We start from the raw sequence: 16670 nt of genomic DNA on the forward strand, positions 1-16670 counted from the left end.
CGTGGGGAGCCGGAGGGTAGGGGAGGCTAAGAGTGCCAGAGCAGCCCCGGCCCCTAGCCGTGTGTCTGGGAACCCGGGGCCCAGGAGGACCTCGGTAAAATATCCAGAGATGCAGTCTCTGGTCTCGCATCTCAACTGGAAAGGAAATGGCAGGGTGCAGTGGGGGTCTCCTTCCTGCCCCTGCCCCTGCCCCAAATTGGACTCTTCCTGCCTCAGGTTGGCCCCCTGATGGACAGGGACACACCCCCGCCCAGCCCCCACCCCTACTCACCCTCTAGCCCCCATTAGTGAGGCCGCCTGCTGCGGGAGCCTCGGGCCCAGGTGTTCCCGGCTCACACTCTGCCCCAGTGACCGCCATTAAAAATGAGTAATGGCCAAGCAGCCAGCCCTGGAAGGCTAGGGGCTGGGGCAGAGAGGCCTGCAACCCCTCCCCACCTCCTTCCCGACTGGTCCTCCCTCCACCCCACACACACGCTCAGCAGGAGTCACCCTGCCGTCCAGCACCTCCTCCCTGCCTGCCTGTCCCCCTTCTCCCAAGGCCCCCCCCCCAGCTAAAGGCAGGTCTTCAAATAAAAATACAGATGGCCAGTGAAATTTGAACATCTCATACGTGGGACGTACTTACACTAAAACATGATTCATGTTTAACTGAACTTCAGATTCAGCTGGATTCTCTCTGGCAGCCCTTTCTGATCCTGCCTGGGTGGACAGCGGGCCTCAGCTGGTCTCCCTGCGCTATGGGTGAATACCCAGATGCTGGCCGACACTGACCGATCAGAGGGACCCTGGCCCTGCAGGACCCTGGGGGGCCTCCCTGTCACATGTGCACCTCTCACAAGTACCCACTGCGGGGTGAGGGTCTGTCATCTCTCCCGCCTTCTGCAAGGTCCTGGTGGTGAGGGCACCGTCCCTGAATCCCAGGTTCAAATTGCAGCCCTGCCCTTTGTGAGTTGTGTGCCTTAGAACCAAGTGCTCTCTCTGTGCCTCAGTTTCCTCACCTGTAAAATGGGGATGATAATAATAACAACGCTACTGTTAATAGTACTGATAGTCGGGGTCATTGAGAGGATGCAATGCATTCATGTACCGGAGGAGCCCAGCCTGGTGCAAAGTTAGCACTCACGTAAGTGATGGCCTGTCCTGGCCTCCCAGCCCAGGAGGGAGGGGCTGTGCGGGAATTGGAGGCTAATTTTAGCACTGATGACACCCCCTGGCTGCCTGCCTTGTCCAAACATCCTCAGCCAAGCATGAGGTTCAAGGCGTCCCCCACCCCCCAACCTCTGACATCCAAGGAGCCTGTTTATTCATTCCTGTCCGCCAGAGCATTCCTCGCCTGCCTGCGTGCCTGCCTGTGCCTGCCATCCAGTGCCATCCGAGCCCCACGTCGCCCGCCCAGTGTCACCCCAGGTCACAAGTGCCTCACCTGTAGGCCCCTTGGAGACACCCAGTGGCCAGGGGCAGTCAGGGTTGGGGGCAGGGAAAAGGGTGGGTGGAGTCCCTCCCGCGCCAAAGTCCCTCCCGCGCCGAAGTCCAGAGTCCTCAGAGTCTTCATTTACAGTTCTCCGAGTTCGAGTCCAAACTTCTGTCTCTGTGGACTCCCAGACAGCGTAATTTATTCAGCACCTGTTTACTGAGTGCCAAGTCCTCCTGGAGACACAGGGCTCCCAGTCTTGGCGAGAGGCAAGGACAAGCCAGGAGACTGGAGAATTTTCCAGCGTGCTTAGTACTGTACGTTCGTTTGTTCGTTCGTTCATTCATTCCCTCAGTCAGTCAAGGAGTGTTTATTAAGGCCCTCCTGTGTGTCAGGGACTGTTCAGGATGCTCCAATCTCAGCAGGGAGCAAAGGAGACCCAGATCCCTCATAGAGCTAATTCTGGTGGGGGAGACAGGCAAGAGACAATAAATCATGCAGATAAGTCCAGTACGTGGTCCAGTTGAATGGTAGTCATTGCTGTGGAGAAAAGTAATGTGAGAAAGGAGATGTGGAGTGCTGGCAGGGCAATTAGAAATACAATGATTTGAGAGGGAGATATTTAAGGGACTCATGTGGGTGTCAAGGTGGGGAGAGTTCCAAACAGCGGGAACAGCACGTGCAAAGGTCCTGGGGCTTGAACAGTGAGGAGGCTCATGGGGAGATGCAGCAGGACTTGTCGGCTTTGCCTCTGGAATCATGATGGGGGTGATGGGGGCCACAGGAGGGTCTTGAGCAGAAGATGAGCCAAATGTGACCTAACTCCCTCCTGCCTGGCTCTACCATCATTCCAAGGTCCACCCACAGAACTGTCACCCTTCAGGCCGAGGGGCCGAGCCAGGGACTGCAGCTGGGCTGGGGACCCAAGTGGCTGCAGGTGGATTCCAGTTGTAAGTGAGGACTTCCGGAACAGTTGGAGAGCCTGTGTGTGGGGAAATTGCTGCTCTCTGGAGAACACCAATGGTTGGGGGTGGAGGGGATTCTGGGCACATCTTCCACATGTGGCGTCTCCATTCGCTCCCTGCAGGACCGGGCCCGGTGCCCAGGTCACTCGCATTTCTGGCTCAGGGTTTTGCCAGTGGAGGGACAGGTGTCTTAGGAAATTGGAAAACATCCTCCGAAAACAAACCAACGAAATCCATGCTCTTCCATCTCCTTGTCCCGACAGATCTTCTCCAAATCATTTTCTTTCTTGCAAAATACCTTCCCTGGCTTTCCCGACTCTGAAACTGCCACACACGCTCCACAAAACCTTTCCAGAGCTAGAGAAAGCGTCCTTTGTTCCCCAGCGCGTGTCGCCCCTGGAATTTGCTGTCTCTCTCGCTCTCGGCAGCGGCGATGCACACAGACCTGTTGTTTTTTCATGCACAGTTTTGCAACGGGCTTTTTTTCCACTCAGCAATAGGTGGCCCTGCAGCTTTTATTTCCAGAAATTGGAAAATGAAGCATATCCGGCCCCCGCCTCCTCACCCACCATGGGCTGAAATTTAAGCCCCATGAACCCGGGCAGGGCTGGGGTGCCAGGGGCAGGCAGACCCCAACGTGCCAGGGGACTGGGGTGAAGAAAGGCGGGGGCGGGCAGTGCAGGGATGCCAGGTTTCTGTCACCTTGAGTTTCCCCCACTCCCTCCCTGCCAGGCAGCCCCCAGCACCGTGACGCTGGGCGGGGAGAGGCCGCATTCCTTACAATATCACAGGAGGGGAAACTGAGGCCCCAAGAGGGCCAGGGGCCCAGGCCTATGGGTTTTCAGCGCCTGTGCACAATTCCGCCCCACAGAGAAAGTAGGGGAGGATCATCACCTGAAGAGGGTGTTGGCTCTGTTCTGTGGTCGACATGCCTGAGGCCCAGAGAGGCTACGCCGCTCACCTAAGGTCACACAGTTGCCGGCCAGAGAGCAAAATCTGTTCTCCAAAGCTCTTGTGGTCAGATAGACAGGGCCCGGTGCCAGCCCAGCCCCACCACTTAGAGGCTGCAGGTGGATTCTGACTTTAAATGAGGACTTCCTGCACATTCCAGAGCCTTCTGAGGTTGGAGGAAATTGCTGCTCTCTGGAGACTGCCAAGGGAGACTGAGTTGGTGGCGGAGGGGAATTCCTGGCACTCTCGGAGCCCCGGCGTCCCTGCCTGCACAGGGGCCCCGCAGAGATCCCTGCAAGTCGTGTGACGGGAGCCAGGCCCAAGGGTGGAGGGGCGCTGGTGGGTGAGGGGCTGGGGGGCCTGGGGGGCCTCTGACAGGCCCTCCCGTGACTCCGGGCCTGAGCCAGCCTCGCTGGGCCCATCGCTCACCTGCCGCCCACACCACACACCTGGGGCCCTCCCCGTGGGCTGGCTGCAAGCCAGGGTCTTAGGAGGCAGACCTTGGGGGCCAGGTTAGGGTGTCCTTGCAGGCTGGGGCAGGGCCAGCCCCCAGGGGTGGGTGGGCCCAAGGTGGTCACCGCCTCCAACTGAGCTGACGTCTGGCAGCTGAACACCTCTCTCTTTCTCCCTCTCTCTCCCTCTTTCTAGAGGTTTCTCTGAGGCTCAGAGGAGACTGGGAACCCTCCTTGGGCCCTGGCCACCTGGGCCAACATTGGACGATGCCAGGGTAGCCTCTCCTCATACCCAAGCTCCATCCTCACACCCCAGTCACCTTCCCATGTGTCCCATGTCACACGTGTGTTCATTTGTCACCCATCCCGGCCGGGGGGTGGGGGGTGCTGTCCTCCTGAGCCGCCGGCCACCCCTTGGCACTCAGCCTGAGGCCCCAGGGGAATGCAGTTTCCAGCGGGCTGGCAGCTCCATCACCCACAGCCCAGGCTGGGCAAGGCACTGAGGGTCCAATGCAGGCAGAGACCTGGGCTGGGGGTGCAGGTGGCCCCACTGCACACTGGTCCCAGCTCATCCCAAGCCTGATTTAGGGGGACCCCCAGGCCCCCCTACTCTGGGCCCTGGGACCAACCCCTTTCCAGGGAAGCCCTGCCTGGCATCGCCGGGCAAGCATCCCCTGAAGTCAGGAAATCTCCGGACTTACACAGCACGTTCAGGATGAGCCCGGCTCCCTCTGGCTTTGGGCAGGGGGTTCCTCTGCCCCACAGAGACTGGACCCCAGGGGCTGGTGGTTGGTCCAGCTGCACATTCCGAGGCCAGGAGGTCTCAGTTCAAATCCCAGCCCCCTCCCTGCAGCACTCGCCAGCTGTGAGAAGCCAGCAAAAATGTCAATAAAATCTGAAATAAAATTGTAGGCAGAATAGGTGGTTTGAGGCCATGAAACTAGAATGATGGGAGGGACAGTGGCAGGAGGCCTCCTGGAGGAGGTGGCACTCTGAGAAGGAGGGCCAAGTGGCCCGTGGCCGCCAGGGATGATATCCCCGGCGTAGGAGTTCCCTGGCCAGTGCCAGCGGGTGGAGGGGCAGGTTGGATGGGGAGGAGGTGACCTGTATCCCTGTTACACACATGCGCTTCATTTCTGGTTCCTGTTTTTTGACAGGACTTGCCAGAGGGGTGTGTGTGGTCAGAGTGACGGTGCTCAAAAGCCCCAAATGCCCCCCATGAACCCCAGTCACCAACCATCCCTTCTCTGCAGTCGGGTCCTCCAGGCCCCGTTGCCCTGTGGAGCTGAGTTCAGGCCTGTGGGAGACCCAGGCAAGGCGGGGTTGGAGGTTGGTGGATGGAAAAATCCCTGTCAGCGCCCCCGGCCTGGCTGCCCGTGCATCGGCCCCCACCCCACCAGCGACCTAGTGACAGATAGCTAGAATTCCCAGGATCCTAGGTGTACGTGGGGACCCCCTATGGAGAGCACCGCCCCCACCACCCATGTGCCATGCAGTGCCCAGTGGATCTGAGGCATGGGGCCCCGAAGTAGGTGGGAGAGGAGCAGCACCGGGGGCCTCCCTCTGGCTGCAGGCTCGGCCCCTCAGGACCTGTCAGACAGAGGCCACCTGGAAACTTACTGGCTGGCCCCAGGGCCAATAAACACCCTCCTTGGCTCCTCAGGGACATCTCAGAGTGGTATTGAACTGTGACTCCTTCCACAGCAGAGCCATCCTGCTTGGTTCCTCCCCTCGATGGGGAGCTCATTTCCTCTGGAGACAGGAAGTGAGGGCTCCCAGTGGTGCTAGCACAGGCCCTGGGTTATATTCGGGGGAAACTGAGGTGCTGAGAGCAGGGGGTCCCTTGCCTCAGATCCATCAGTGAGTAAAAGGTATGAGCAGGGTCCCAGCCCAACACACTCGCAGACATAGCCAGCCAAACTCTGATAACAAATGAGGAATAAACAACAAAGTTAGCACAGGGAACTCTATTCAATATCTCATAGTAACCTATAATGATGAAAGAATATATATGTATGTGTGTGTGTGTGTGTGTGTATCTGAATCACTTTTCTGTACACCTGAAACTAACACAACATTGTAAATCAACTATGCTTCATTTTTTTTAAATGCAGAACAGGCAGTGCCCTCCAGCCCTCTGCAAGAGACCTGCTGTGGGGTTAAGTCCTTGAGACACAGCCCACTCCCTTGCTCTCTCTTCCCCACCCTCCTGTTCTTTCAGCTTTGCTGTCCCCACAGGGCTTTCAGCTCAGCAGCAGGGGAAGCGACACAGTGTGGCCAAACCTGGGTCAAGTGTGTGGACACCAGGCAACTGTGGGAGCCAGAGGAGGGCTCTGATCCTGCTCAGGGGACAGGGAAGGAATCTGGGGAGGCTCCCTAGAAGAGGTGTCTGCACCGAGCTCTGCAGGATGACTAGGAATTAACAAGGGGGCAGGGGTAAAGAGTGTTCCTGGCAAGCTGCTTGGAGAGATGGAGACCTCTTAGTGCCCTTGAGATTCTGAGTGACCCTCTCTGGCCTTCAGTTTCCAAACGGGCAGGGTGGCTGTGGGAAGGCTGAAGGCTTGTCAATCAAGGCTTGGCCTTGGGCCAAGGACACAGTGACCTCCATAAGTTATATTTTAATAAGTCACTAGATAATTCTGCCTTCCAGAAACGAGCCACGAACAGCTTTGGGTCAGTGTCCTCTGTGAATGTCCTACCTGAGGGGGACCCCCAGCCTCCAGGGACCTCCACCAGTCTGAAACGAACTGGATCCTCAGATGGTGGAGCTCCAGGCAGTAGGAAACAACCTCACAGAAGTGATTTCTCGGCTGGGAACAGGGAAGTCATGGTACCTGAGAGCTGGGCCTCAGGGTTGGACTCACCTGCGGCAGCCTCGCCCTCCCCTGCCTGCCTGCCTGCCTCTGCACTGTGCCCGACCCCTGTCCCCGATGTGGCCGCCTGAGAGAGCATCTCAAAACGGGCGTCAGCGTGGTGGGGACTGCTCTGCTGAGGCCACCCATGGCACCCTATCGCCCTTGTGTTAAATATCCGCCACTGAGCACAACTGGACGGAGCTCAGTGCTCCTGCACGTGAAGACCCCGCTTTACCAGGTTGCCTCCAAGGCCGCCATTCCTTGCTGCTTCAGGGCCTTTGCATAGGCTGTCCCTTCTGCCTGGAAAGCTCTTGCCTCATTTTCGCTTAGAGGATTTTTATAAGACTTTCGCTCCCAGCTCCAGGAAGTCCACACCAGGTCATAGCCTCCTCATTTATTGCCAGTTGTAACCTGTGTTTGCTTACATAGGTTACCTGTGCGTTATCTGTCTCAGCTCTTTTGTTTCCTGCAATGTTCCTGGGGCCCAACATGTAGCAGGAACTCAAGAAACATTTGCTGGCTGAGACTGAACAAGAGGGTGGAATCTGCTGGAAGTGAAGGTAGGAACCTAGAGATTCTGCCCGCCTGCCCCGCCCCACCCTCCGAGGAACCCCTGGGTCCCCTACAGAAGCCACTTTGAGAACCAGTGGCTTGCATTGGCCCTTTCCCTTTATGGATGGGTCAACTTTATGCCCAAAGTTTTGGGAGCTTTGAGGCCACAGGGGAGGCCAGGGCAGTGACTCTAGTCCCTAGCTTCCTCCACACCCTCCCTCCTAAGGTCTTAAGGCAGAAATCTTGGCCCATCCCACACTTTGCTTTTTGATGATGGCTGGGCTCGGCAGACAGGACACCCTGAGTCACCTGACGGCAGGTGTCGGCATTGGACTGAACTGTGCTGTGGCTGTAGGTCCATTTCCTTCTCCTCCCTGGCATCGCACTGTCCACATCCTGGGACCCCAGCCCAGCCTCGGCCCTAAACCTCCGTGTCAGTTGCTCTCTGCCCTGCACACCACACCCCCACCAGGTAAGGCCCCCTGGGAAGATTTATCCTCTCCCAGGAGGCATCGGCTGCCCCCCGGGAAGGGCCTGGGGCTGCACTTCCAGGGGTCCTTCTGAATATTGGGTGACCCAGAGGTAGAAAGGGTATGGGAAATTCTGGTGGACTTGCCAAACCAGGAGGCACAGAGCGTTTCTCTCCTCCTCTCTCTGGCAAAGTTCTGGGTTAGAGCCGCCACTGCTCTCTGGCCCCCATCAGCCCTCTGGAGCCCTTCCTCCCTCCCACCTGCTCCTGTGGGAAAAGAGGGCCCGGGATACGGGGTGGGGGGGTGGGGGGAGGTTGGTTTGGTTTGGGTTTTCTGATCTTTGTGGTGTCCCAGGACAGTGGCGTTTTTCAGCTCCTTTCTAGGAGAAAAAATATCTTGGGTTCAACTTGGGTGGGATCTCAGCCCTGGCCTCCCAAACTCCCATCCCCGACTCTGCACTCCTGCAGGTCCCTGCCAAGGGCCTCCTAGGAGGAACTCCCATAAACCTAGGACAAACAGACTATATTCATTTTAATGACGTTTACATGCATTAACCTCCTATGCATGGCCAGAAGCCCTGCGGCATGAAGTGGCATGTGGTAAAAGTTCAGCCTCCTTTCCGTTCCTGCCCCGGGCCATCTCCCCAAAGGCCTGTCTTTGGGGTGTCTTTCCAGAAACCTTGGCACGGCCACGCACTTCCAAATCCTCTCCCTTTCATCACACAAGGCCACCTGCCCGGTCCCTCATTCTTCCCCTGGAGGTTCACACCTGTTCTGCCCAACAGAAGCAGCCTGCCCACCATCGGTGTTTTTTATAAAACACCTGCATTGAGATTTAATTCCCATCCCATACAATTCACCCAGTTAAAGTGTACAATTCAGTGGGTTTTGCCATATTGCAGTATTTTTGTAGACGGTGGTAAAAAAAAATATACATGACATAAAATTTGACGTTTTACCAGATTTTTTAAGTTCAGTGGCATAAGTACATTCCCAGTGGCATGCAACCAACAGCGCTGTTCCCAAAGCTTTTTATTCCCCCCACATAGAGGTTCTCTGCCCAGTAAGCAAAACCTCACCAGTCCCCTTCCAACCTTCCCAGCCCCTGGTAACCTCTCATCTACTGTCTCTGTGAATGTACCTCTTCTAGGGGTTTCATGGAAGCGGAGCCGGATGCTACGTGTGCTTTTGTGTCTGGCTTATTTCACTGAGTGTAGTGTCCTCAAGCTTCATCCACAGTGTAGTGTGTGCCAGGATTTCCTTCCTTCTTAAGGCTGAATAATGTTCCATTGTACGGATGGACCGCATTTTGTTTATCCCTTCATCCTCTGATAGACGTTTAGGTTGTCTCCAGCTTTTGGCTATTGTAAATCACGTTTCTATGAGCACAGGTGTACAAATCTCTCTGCGAGTCCTTTGGGTGAATATCTCGGAGTGAAATTGCTGGCTGAGTGGGTAGTTCTATCTTTAGCTTTCAGAGGAACTACAAAACTGATTTCTGCCACATCTGTAATTTTCAATTTTCTTAAAAAAAAAGTTTCCCCATTTTTTCTTATTTTATTTATTTACTTATGGGGGGGGTGATTAGGTTTATTTATTTATTTTCAGAGGAGGCACTGGGGATTGAACCAAATGACCTTGTGCGTGCAAAGCCTGCACTCTATCACTGAGCTATACCTTCCCCCCTCTGTAATTTTCAACTTTCTATCAGACACATTGAAAAGAATAGAAAGAAACCAGTAAAATTAATTTTAATGTTATATATTACTTCCCCCCATACATCCAAAGCATCATCTCAATAAATAATCAGTGTAGAAAATTACTGAGGGAGGGAGGGTATAGCTCAGTGGTAGAGAGCACATGCTTAGCATGCATAAGGTCTTGGTTTCAATCCCCAGTGTCTCTATTTAAAAAAAGAAAGAAAGAAAATTGCTAATGAAATATTTTACATTCTTTTCTTTATATGAAGTCTTGGCAATCTGGGGGTTTAAGCACATCTTTATTTGGACACTAAATTTTTTTGGCTTTTTTTTTTGAAGTATAGTTGATTTACAATATTGTGTTTCTGGTGTGCAGAAGAGTGATTCAGTTACGCACATATGTATATATTCTTTTTCATAATGGTTTATTATAGGATATTGAATATAGTCACCTGTGCTATGCAGTAGGACCTTTTTTGTTTATCTAGTTTATATACAGTAGTTTGCATCTGCTAATCCCAAACTCCTAACTTATCCTTCTCCCATCCTCTTTTCCCTTTGGTAACCATAAATTTGTTTTCTATGTCTTTGAGTCTGTTTCTGTATTGTAAATAAGCTAGTTGTATTATATTTTAGATCTCACATATAAGTGATACCATATATTTGTCTTTCTCTGTCCAACTTGTTTCACTTAGTATGATAACATCTAGGTCCATCCATGTTGCTGCAAATGGCATTATTTCATTCTTTTTTATGGCTGAGTAGTATTCCAGTGTATGTATATGTGTGTGTGTGTATGTGTGTGTACCACATCTTCTTTATTTATTTGGATGCTAAATTTTCAACGGCTGGAGTGAAACAGGTTGTATTTAATTTAAAAAATTTATTTTACATTCTTCAGCTTTTAAATTTATACTTGAAATTTACTGACATTCACAACTTCAGTTCCTCTGTTGCATTAGCCACATAACCAGTATCAGTAGCCACATGGGGCTAGCCATATTGGATGATGTAGATTTAGACCAAGCTATCTAATTCTGGAAACTGTTTTATACCAGGCAGAGGTGGACTTACCAAAAAGCAGACGAAGCTTAAGCTTCAGGGCCCCCTAAAAAAACCTTAGCTTCTGTATCTAAGTCTGGACTCACCATTTTGTTTGCTGTTTCTTAGAGAGGCTCCCAAAAGATGGAAATTTAGCTTCCAGAAAACCTGGATCCACCCTGCCGAGCTGTGCCAATATGGCGGCTTTAGTCATTTTTCATGACTGCGTAGTGTTCTGCTGTCAGAAGGGATCCTAATTTGGCCAGTCCCACACTGATGGGCATGCAGCTGGTCTAAAACACCCTTGCAGGCATGTCTGTAGTCACTGGGCCAATCTCTCTGCCAGAGGGTCAGTGTGATTTTGATTTTTATTTTTCATTTGGGGGAGGTAATTAGGTTTTTATTCATTTATTTATTTTGTAATGGAGTTTGAACCAGGACCTTGTACATGCCAGGTACACCCTCTACCACTGAACTATACACTCCCCCGCAAGTGTATTTTATATTATGACTTATCATCCCTCATTTCCCTTTTTTGGAAAGTCTAAAGCAGCACATGCTGCCCAATAGAAATATAACCCAAGTTGGAGGAGGGTATAGCTCAGGGGCAGAGTGCATGCCTAGTGTGCATGAGGTCCTGGGTTCAACATCCAGTACCTCAATAAATAAATAAATAAATCCTAATTACCCCTCCCCCATTAAAAAATTAAGACTTTTTTAAAAAACCTGCTGCTGTGAACATGGAAATATATATATATATAACCCAAGGCACATGCGTAATTAATATTTTTTCTAGTAGTTACAACTTAAAAGCTGTAAAAGACACAGGTGAAATTAATTTTAAAATATACTCTCTTTAACCTAATAGATCCAAACAAGTATTAATTCAGTGTGTAATTAATGTAAGAAGTATTGAGATAATTTTAGTCTTCCTCTCATCCTAACTCTTGGAAATCCAGTGTGCATTTTACACTCACAGCACACCTAATTCGGACACTCAGTTTCATGGAAGTTCCTTGATCTGTAATCAGACGCCATAAAAACTATTGTCGGAGCACATATGCGTACCCAAGATGTTCCAAATGTACCGCGAAGTTTTCCAGACATTCAGTCAGGTCTTGGAGGCTGCTTTGGGTTTTGCTTTTACTTTTTATCTTGAAGTTGACTTTGATTTACAGACGGAGAGTATCAGTTTTTAAATTTAAATTAGCATTAAAAACTCTCCAACACAACAGCTGCATTTCAGGGGCTTGAGAACCAGAGGGGCTAGTGGCCACCGAACTAGATGGTGCAGATATAGAACATTTCTAGGACAGCAGGAAGTGCCACTGGACAGCGCTAGGCTGTAGAGTGGAGCTCCACCTGCAAAGTGGGAGAGGTGATTGGAATTACATTAAGAGGCGAGAGTTTGGATTCTGGATCATAATGGCTCTAGCTGTGTGTATTTGGGCAAGAGACATACCTCTCGCTCAGAACCTCAGTCTTCTCATCTGTAAAATGGGTGGCCCCAGGGCCACAGGAAGTGGAGAGGGGCAGGGCTGGGGTCCCAGATTTCTGCTCCAGTGGTTGGGATCTGAGGACTGGGAGGACTTTGTGACTGTCTGAGGGGACAGGAAGGACTAGGGGATTGGGGGGAAAGTGGCCAGGCAGAGAGACACCCAGGATCACCAGGGCGGGACCATAGGGGTCACCTTTGAGCACTTAGGTCCTGAGCCCTTCCTTTGCTCTCCCCGCAAACTGGCCAGACTCACTGTCACCTCCGGGCCTTCGCATTGGCTGTTTCTTCTGCTGGGAATGCCCTTTGCCCCATCTCCTACTCTACCTGGTGAGCCCTCACATAACCTTCAAACCCAATCCCATTGTACCCCTCCCAGACGGAGACTTGGATTCAAGCCACAACTCCAGGACACTGGGGAGCACCTCATAACCAGACTGGGGAAGAATCTGGGAAAGCTGGGAGGGGGCAGGGTCAAGGTGGGACCTGAGAGCCATGGAAGCCCATCCCAGGTCCAGAGGTCGTGGAGCCTAGCGGCTAGGAGAATGTGGACTCTGGGGCCAGACGCTTTTTGTTGGAATTCCAGCTCTGCCATTTCTGGCTCTGAGCCTCTGGTCCTCAGTTTTCTCATCTGTAAAACAGGAATAATAACAGTGCCTCCAACCTCAGGACTCGTGAAGATTAACTTTGATAACCCATGTCCGCCTCCTGGGCATGTGCTATCATTTCTGTTATCAGTGATGCAGTCTCCACTCTCCCCTCCCCTTTCCCTAGTTCCTCCGACCCATGGCTCCACCAGGCTGGGCCAAGATAAAATGTTCCTGGCACCACTATCTCCCTGGGGTGTTGTTGCAGCTGCTTTTGGCCCTGTGCTTCTTCTCCTACCTGCGTGTGTCCCAAGACAAGCCCAGGTGGTCCCCTGAGTCTGGAGCCACCATGGTGGGATCACCCACCAGTGCTCTCAATGAGTCGGCTGGGCCAATGGCCTTCAAAGGGGCCCCCTGCCAGGCCACTGCAGGGCCCTCCACCTGCCCGCCCCTGCTCCTCCTGCTGTGGACATGGCCATTCAACGTCTGGGTGGCTCTCTTGCTGCTTGGAGATGCGACCCGGCACCCACGACTGCCAGCTGACCGACAACCGCAGGGAGTACCCTCGAGCGGATGCGGTCCTCGTGCATCACCGAGAGGTCAGCTCCAGGCCCAAGGCGCAGCTCCCACCTTCCCCGCGGCCACCCGGCCAGCGCTGGGTCTGGTACAGCATGGAATCGCCCAGCAACTCCCCACAGCTGAAGACCCTGGACGGATACTTTAATCTCACCATGTCCTACCACAGGGACTCGGATATCTTCATGCCGTACGGCTGGCTCGAGCCATGGCCTGGCCAGCCTGTTGAAGCGCTGGTCAACGTCTCAGCCAAGACCAAGCTGGTGGCCTGGGTGGTGTCCAACTGGAGGGCGGACTCGGTCAGGGTACGGCACTACCAGACGCTGCAAGCTCACCTCCAGGTGGGCGTGTACGGGAGGCGCCACAAGCCGCGGCCCCGGCAGGTCATGACCCAGCAACTGTCCCAGTACGAGTTTTACCTCGCTTTCGAGAACTCCTTGCACCCCGACTACATCACGGAGAAGCTATGGAAGAGCGCCCTGCAGGCCTGGGCCGAGCCCGCAGTGCTGGGCCCCAGCAGGAGTAACTACGAAGAGTTCCTGCCCCCCGAAGCCTTCATCCACGTCGACGACTTCAAGAGCCCCAAGGACCTGGCCCAGCACCTGCTGGCGCTGGACAGAGACCCGGCCCGCTACCTGAGCCACTTCCGCTGGCGGGAGATGCTGCGGCCTCAGTCCTTCAGCTGGGCCCTGATGTTCTGTAAGGCCTGCTGGCGGCTGCAGCAGGAGCCCAGCTACCAGACGGTGCCCAGCATCACCTCTTGGTTCACCTAAGCAGGCCAGCGGGGGCGGGGGCTGCTGGGAACCTCACCTGCTGGGAATCTGAGGACCTTGGTTGCTGGAACTCTCACTTACTTGGGACTTCACCCAGGGCACCTCTGCTGCCAGGACTCGGGCCTCACTGGGACCCCGCTAGCCAGGAGCGTCACCTGCTGGGGGGGCTCACCTGCCAGGGGCCATGGCTGCTGGGGACCTCTGCCACCAAGGCACTCGCTCCCTGGGGAACTGGCCTCGGCGTCCTGCCCACCGGTGATGGTTCTGGTGGGCGTGCTGGTGATTACTGCTGCTGTTGTTAATTGACGGTCTCTGGCGTGTGCAGGTTGGCACTACTGACACCACTTTCCAGATGGGAATGCTCTGAGGAAAACTGGTGTGTCCTCCCTTATTCCAGATCAGCGGTTCTCCCCTCCGGGCAACTCTGCTCCCAGGGGACACTCGGAGTGTCTGGGGACATCTGTGGTCATCACAACCGGGGGTGGGCTGATAGCACTGAGTGAGTAGGGGGCCAGAAATGCTGCTCCACAGCCTGCAGTGCCCGGGATGGCCCCCCACACCCAAGAACGGTCCGGCCCCAGACGTCGAGGGGTGGAAAAACCCTTGGGGTCAAGCCTCTTGGACAGGAGGAGGAGACCAAGGTCTGGAGGGGATGGGAGTGGGAGCTCTCTAGGCATCCACGTGGGGCAGGGATGGGACAAGGGGACCCTGTACACCCAGCGGAAGGATAGAGGAGGGGTGGGGACTGCCACCTGAAGGAGGGTGACGGGAGAGGGTGTGATGCTGTACGTATGACTGAGAGCGGGTGTGACAAATGATGACCACACATGGATGTCCATGGCTGTGTGTGACTGAATGTGCAACCCTGTGTGTTTTTGCAGATGAGGTGACTTTGAGGGCAGCCCTTTCTGAATGTGATCAACCACTGAGCGCATAAGCATGTGGGTCGTAGGTCTGTGTGCGATCCTGTCTCTATGCCCTGTGAGAGAGAGGGAGACTGTGTGTGTGTGTGTGCACCCTGATGAGAGTCCCAGCCCGGGGGGGGGGGCCTGTGGGGACAGCTCTGTTTATGTTCTGATTCTCTGGTGGGCTGAGCCAGTGTCCTGTGGTTGGATCTGGGTAGGAGATGGGAAGGCGAAAGTCTCAGGAGGCCCTAGGAGGGTACAAGCATGTGTGTGTGTGTGTGTGCATGCACACACACACACACACACACACACACACAGGCTCACTCATGTGCACACCAAGGCAGCCAAGCTTTAGGGGCCATAGACCTGGCAATTTTCCTGCTGTGTGTCCTGGGATGAGCAACTTCCCTCTCTGAGGCTTAGGGCTATCTAGGATGGGGAAACTGAGGCTCAGCTTCCCCAGTGTCTGGGAATTCTAGCCTCTCTGCTATGGCTGGGCTGAGTCAGCCCAAATGGTGTAGGAATCCACCACCCCAAACCTCAGAGTCAGAAGTTTGTGTGGGTGGGTGAGGACCCCAGCCAACCAGCCTGCCCTGAAACTGCCTTCCAAGCAGACCACCCACCATCTGGGGCCTCACCACTCGGGGCTCCTGGGAAGTCCTGCCTGTTAGCTGCCCTGTGTCTCCAGCTGTAGCCAGGGGTCTAGGGAGCTGGGGATGTTCTTGCCGGGCTGGGTGAACCTCCCCAGGGGCATTTTGTGATTTGAGCCCTCCAGGTTTGGGATGGGGATTTGATTTGAGAAGGATGTGATGTTTAGAAGGTGTTCCTGAGTGCAGATGTGTAGGAAAAGGAAGGAGGGGGCCAGTCTAGGAGACACAACAGTAAAGGAGGGAAGGGGCTGGAGAGCCCCAGTCAGGCAGGGGGAGGGAAAAGAGGGGACCATACCCTCAGGAAAGCTGTCTGGGGGAAGGAGGAGTTGCACCCTGGAGAACCCCCCCTCTCAGTCTGAGGGGAAGAAGGGGAAGAAGGGGAAGGGTCTACGCCATCTGGTCTCCCCAGTGACAGCCCCCCCAGGCTCATGGCACTCGTCTCCTTCCCTGCCCCTCCTCTGACTGTGGGACCTACTGACCCTCCCCACCGGCTGGGAACCCAACACCCAGCACTGCCCTGGGCCTGCCAAGCATCAAGGTGACACCACAGGCAAATCTAAACACCGCACAGCTCTTTTTCCATCCTCTGTGGGAGCTCGCCGTAAATTCTCCCTGGAGTTCCGGCCAGAGCTTTTATGGCCCAGGACCTAAGTCCCTGGGGACCCGGCTTGGCCCCAGCAGGCGCCAGTTTGGGGCTGGATGGGATTGGCGCCCGCCCCAGACCTATCTCCCCAGGGAGATGGGCAGCGCATGTATATTTTTAGCTAGTCAAAGGAGACAGTGGCTCGGAGTTCACCCTGGTGGTCGTTCACCCTGGTGGGGGCTGATGGGCCAGAGGCCCACCCAAGTAAGGGAGGCCTGAGTCCACATGGACCTCAGTCTCTTCATCTGTAAAGTGACTCCACCTCTTTCTACCAACCTTAATTTTCCCCCTTCTCCCTAGAAGTACACATTGAGGAGAGGTGGGAATGGGGACACACTAAGGAGAATGGGTCCATCTGGACCTCAGGCTCCTCATCTTGTGGGGAGGTAGGGATGGGACACGCGGGGAAGGGACACAGGGGCCTGCAGAGAGATGGGAAAGAAGGTCTCCGCCGACATTCCCCTTCACCCTTTTCCTTTTTGTACCCCGGAAACAGGACCCTCTTTGCATCTAATTTCCTTTTCCCCTAAAGCGAATGGGATCCTCCCACCATCCTGCAGGCGGTACCCGCACCTGTCCCCCTTTTCCCAATGGAGATGGCGCATCCTTCACACACGCCCTCATGCCTTCCCAAGAGGTAGGCAC

At 54.3% G+C, this 16670-nt stretch overlaps 1 protein-coding gene across 1 annotated transcript; it reads left to right on the forward strand.

Annotated features, from left to right (window-relative positions):
* Positions 1 to 6496: 6496 nt before the first annotated feature.
* Positions 6497 to 16564, forward strand: LOC105078245 (3-galactosyl-N-acetylglucosaminide 4-alpha-L-fucosyltransferase FUT3-like). The gene is given in 4 exon segments (XM_045504117.2): positions 6497 to 7194; positions 7542 to 7658; positions 12666 to 12979; positions 12981 to 16564. Coding segments are annotated over 2 exon segments (1149 nt in total). The 5' UTR covers positions 6497 to 7194; positions 7542 to 7658; positions 12666 to 12677; the 3' UTR covers positions 13828 to 16564.
* Positions 16565 to 16670: the final 106 nt, after the last annotated feature.

Source organism: Camelus bactrianus, chromosome 22, assembly GCF_048773025.1.
Source record: "Camelus bactrianus isolate YW-2024 breed Bactrian camel chromosome 22, ASM4877302v1, whole genome shotgun sequence".
NCBI classification, from domain to species: Eukaryota; Metazoa; Chordata; class Mammalia; order Artiodactyla; family Camelidae; genus Camelus; species Camelus bactrianus.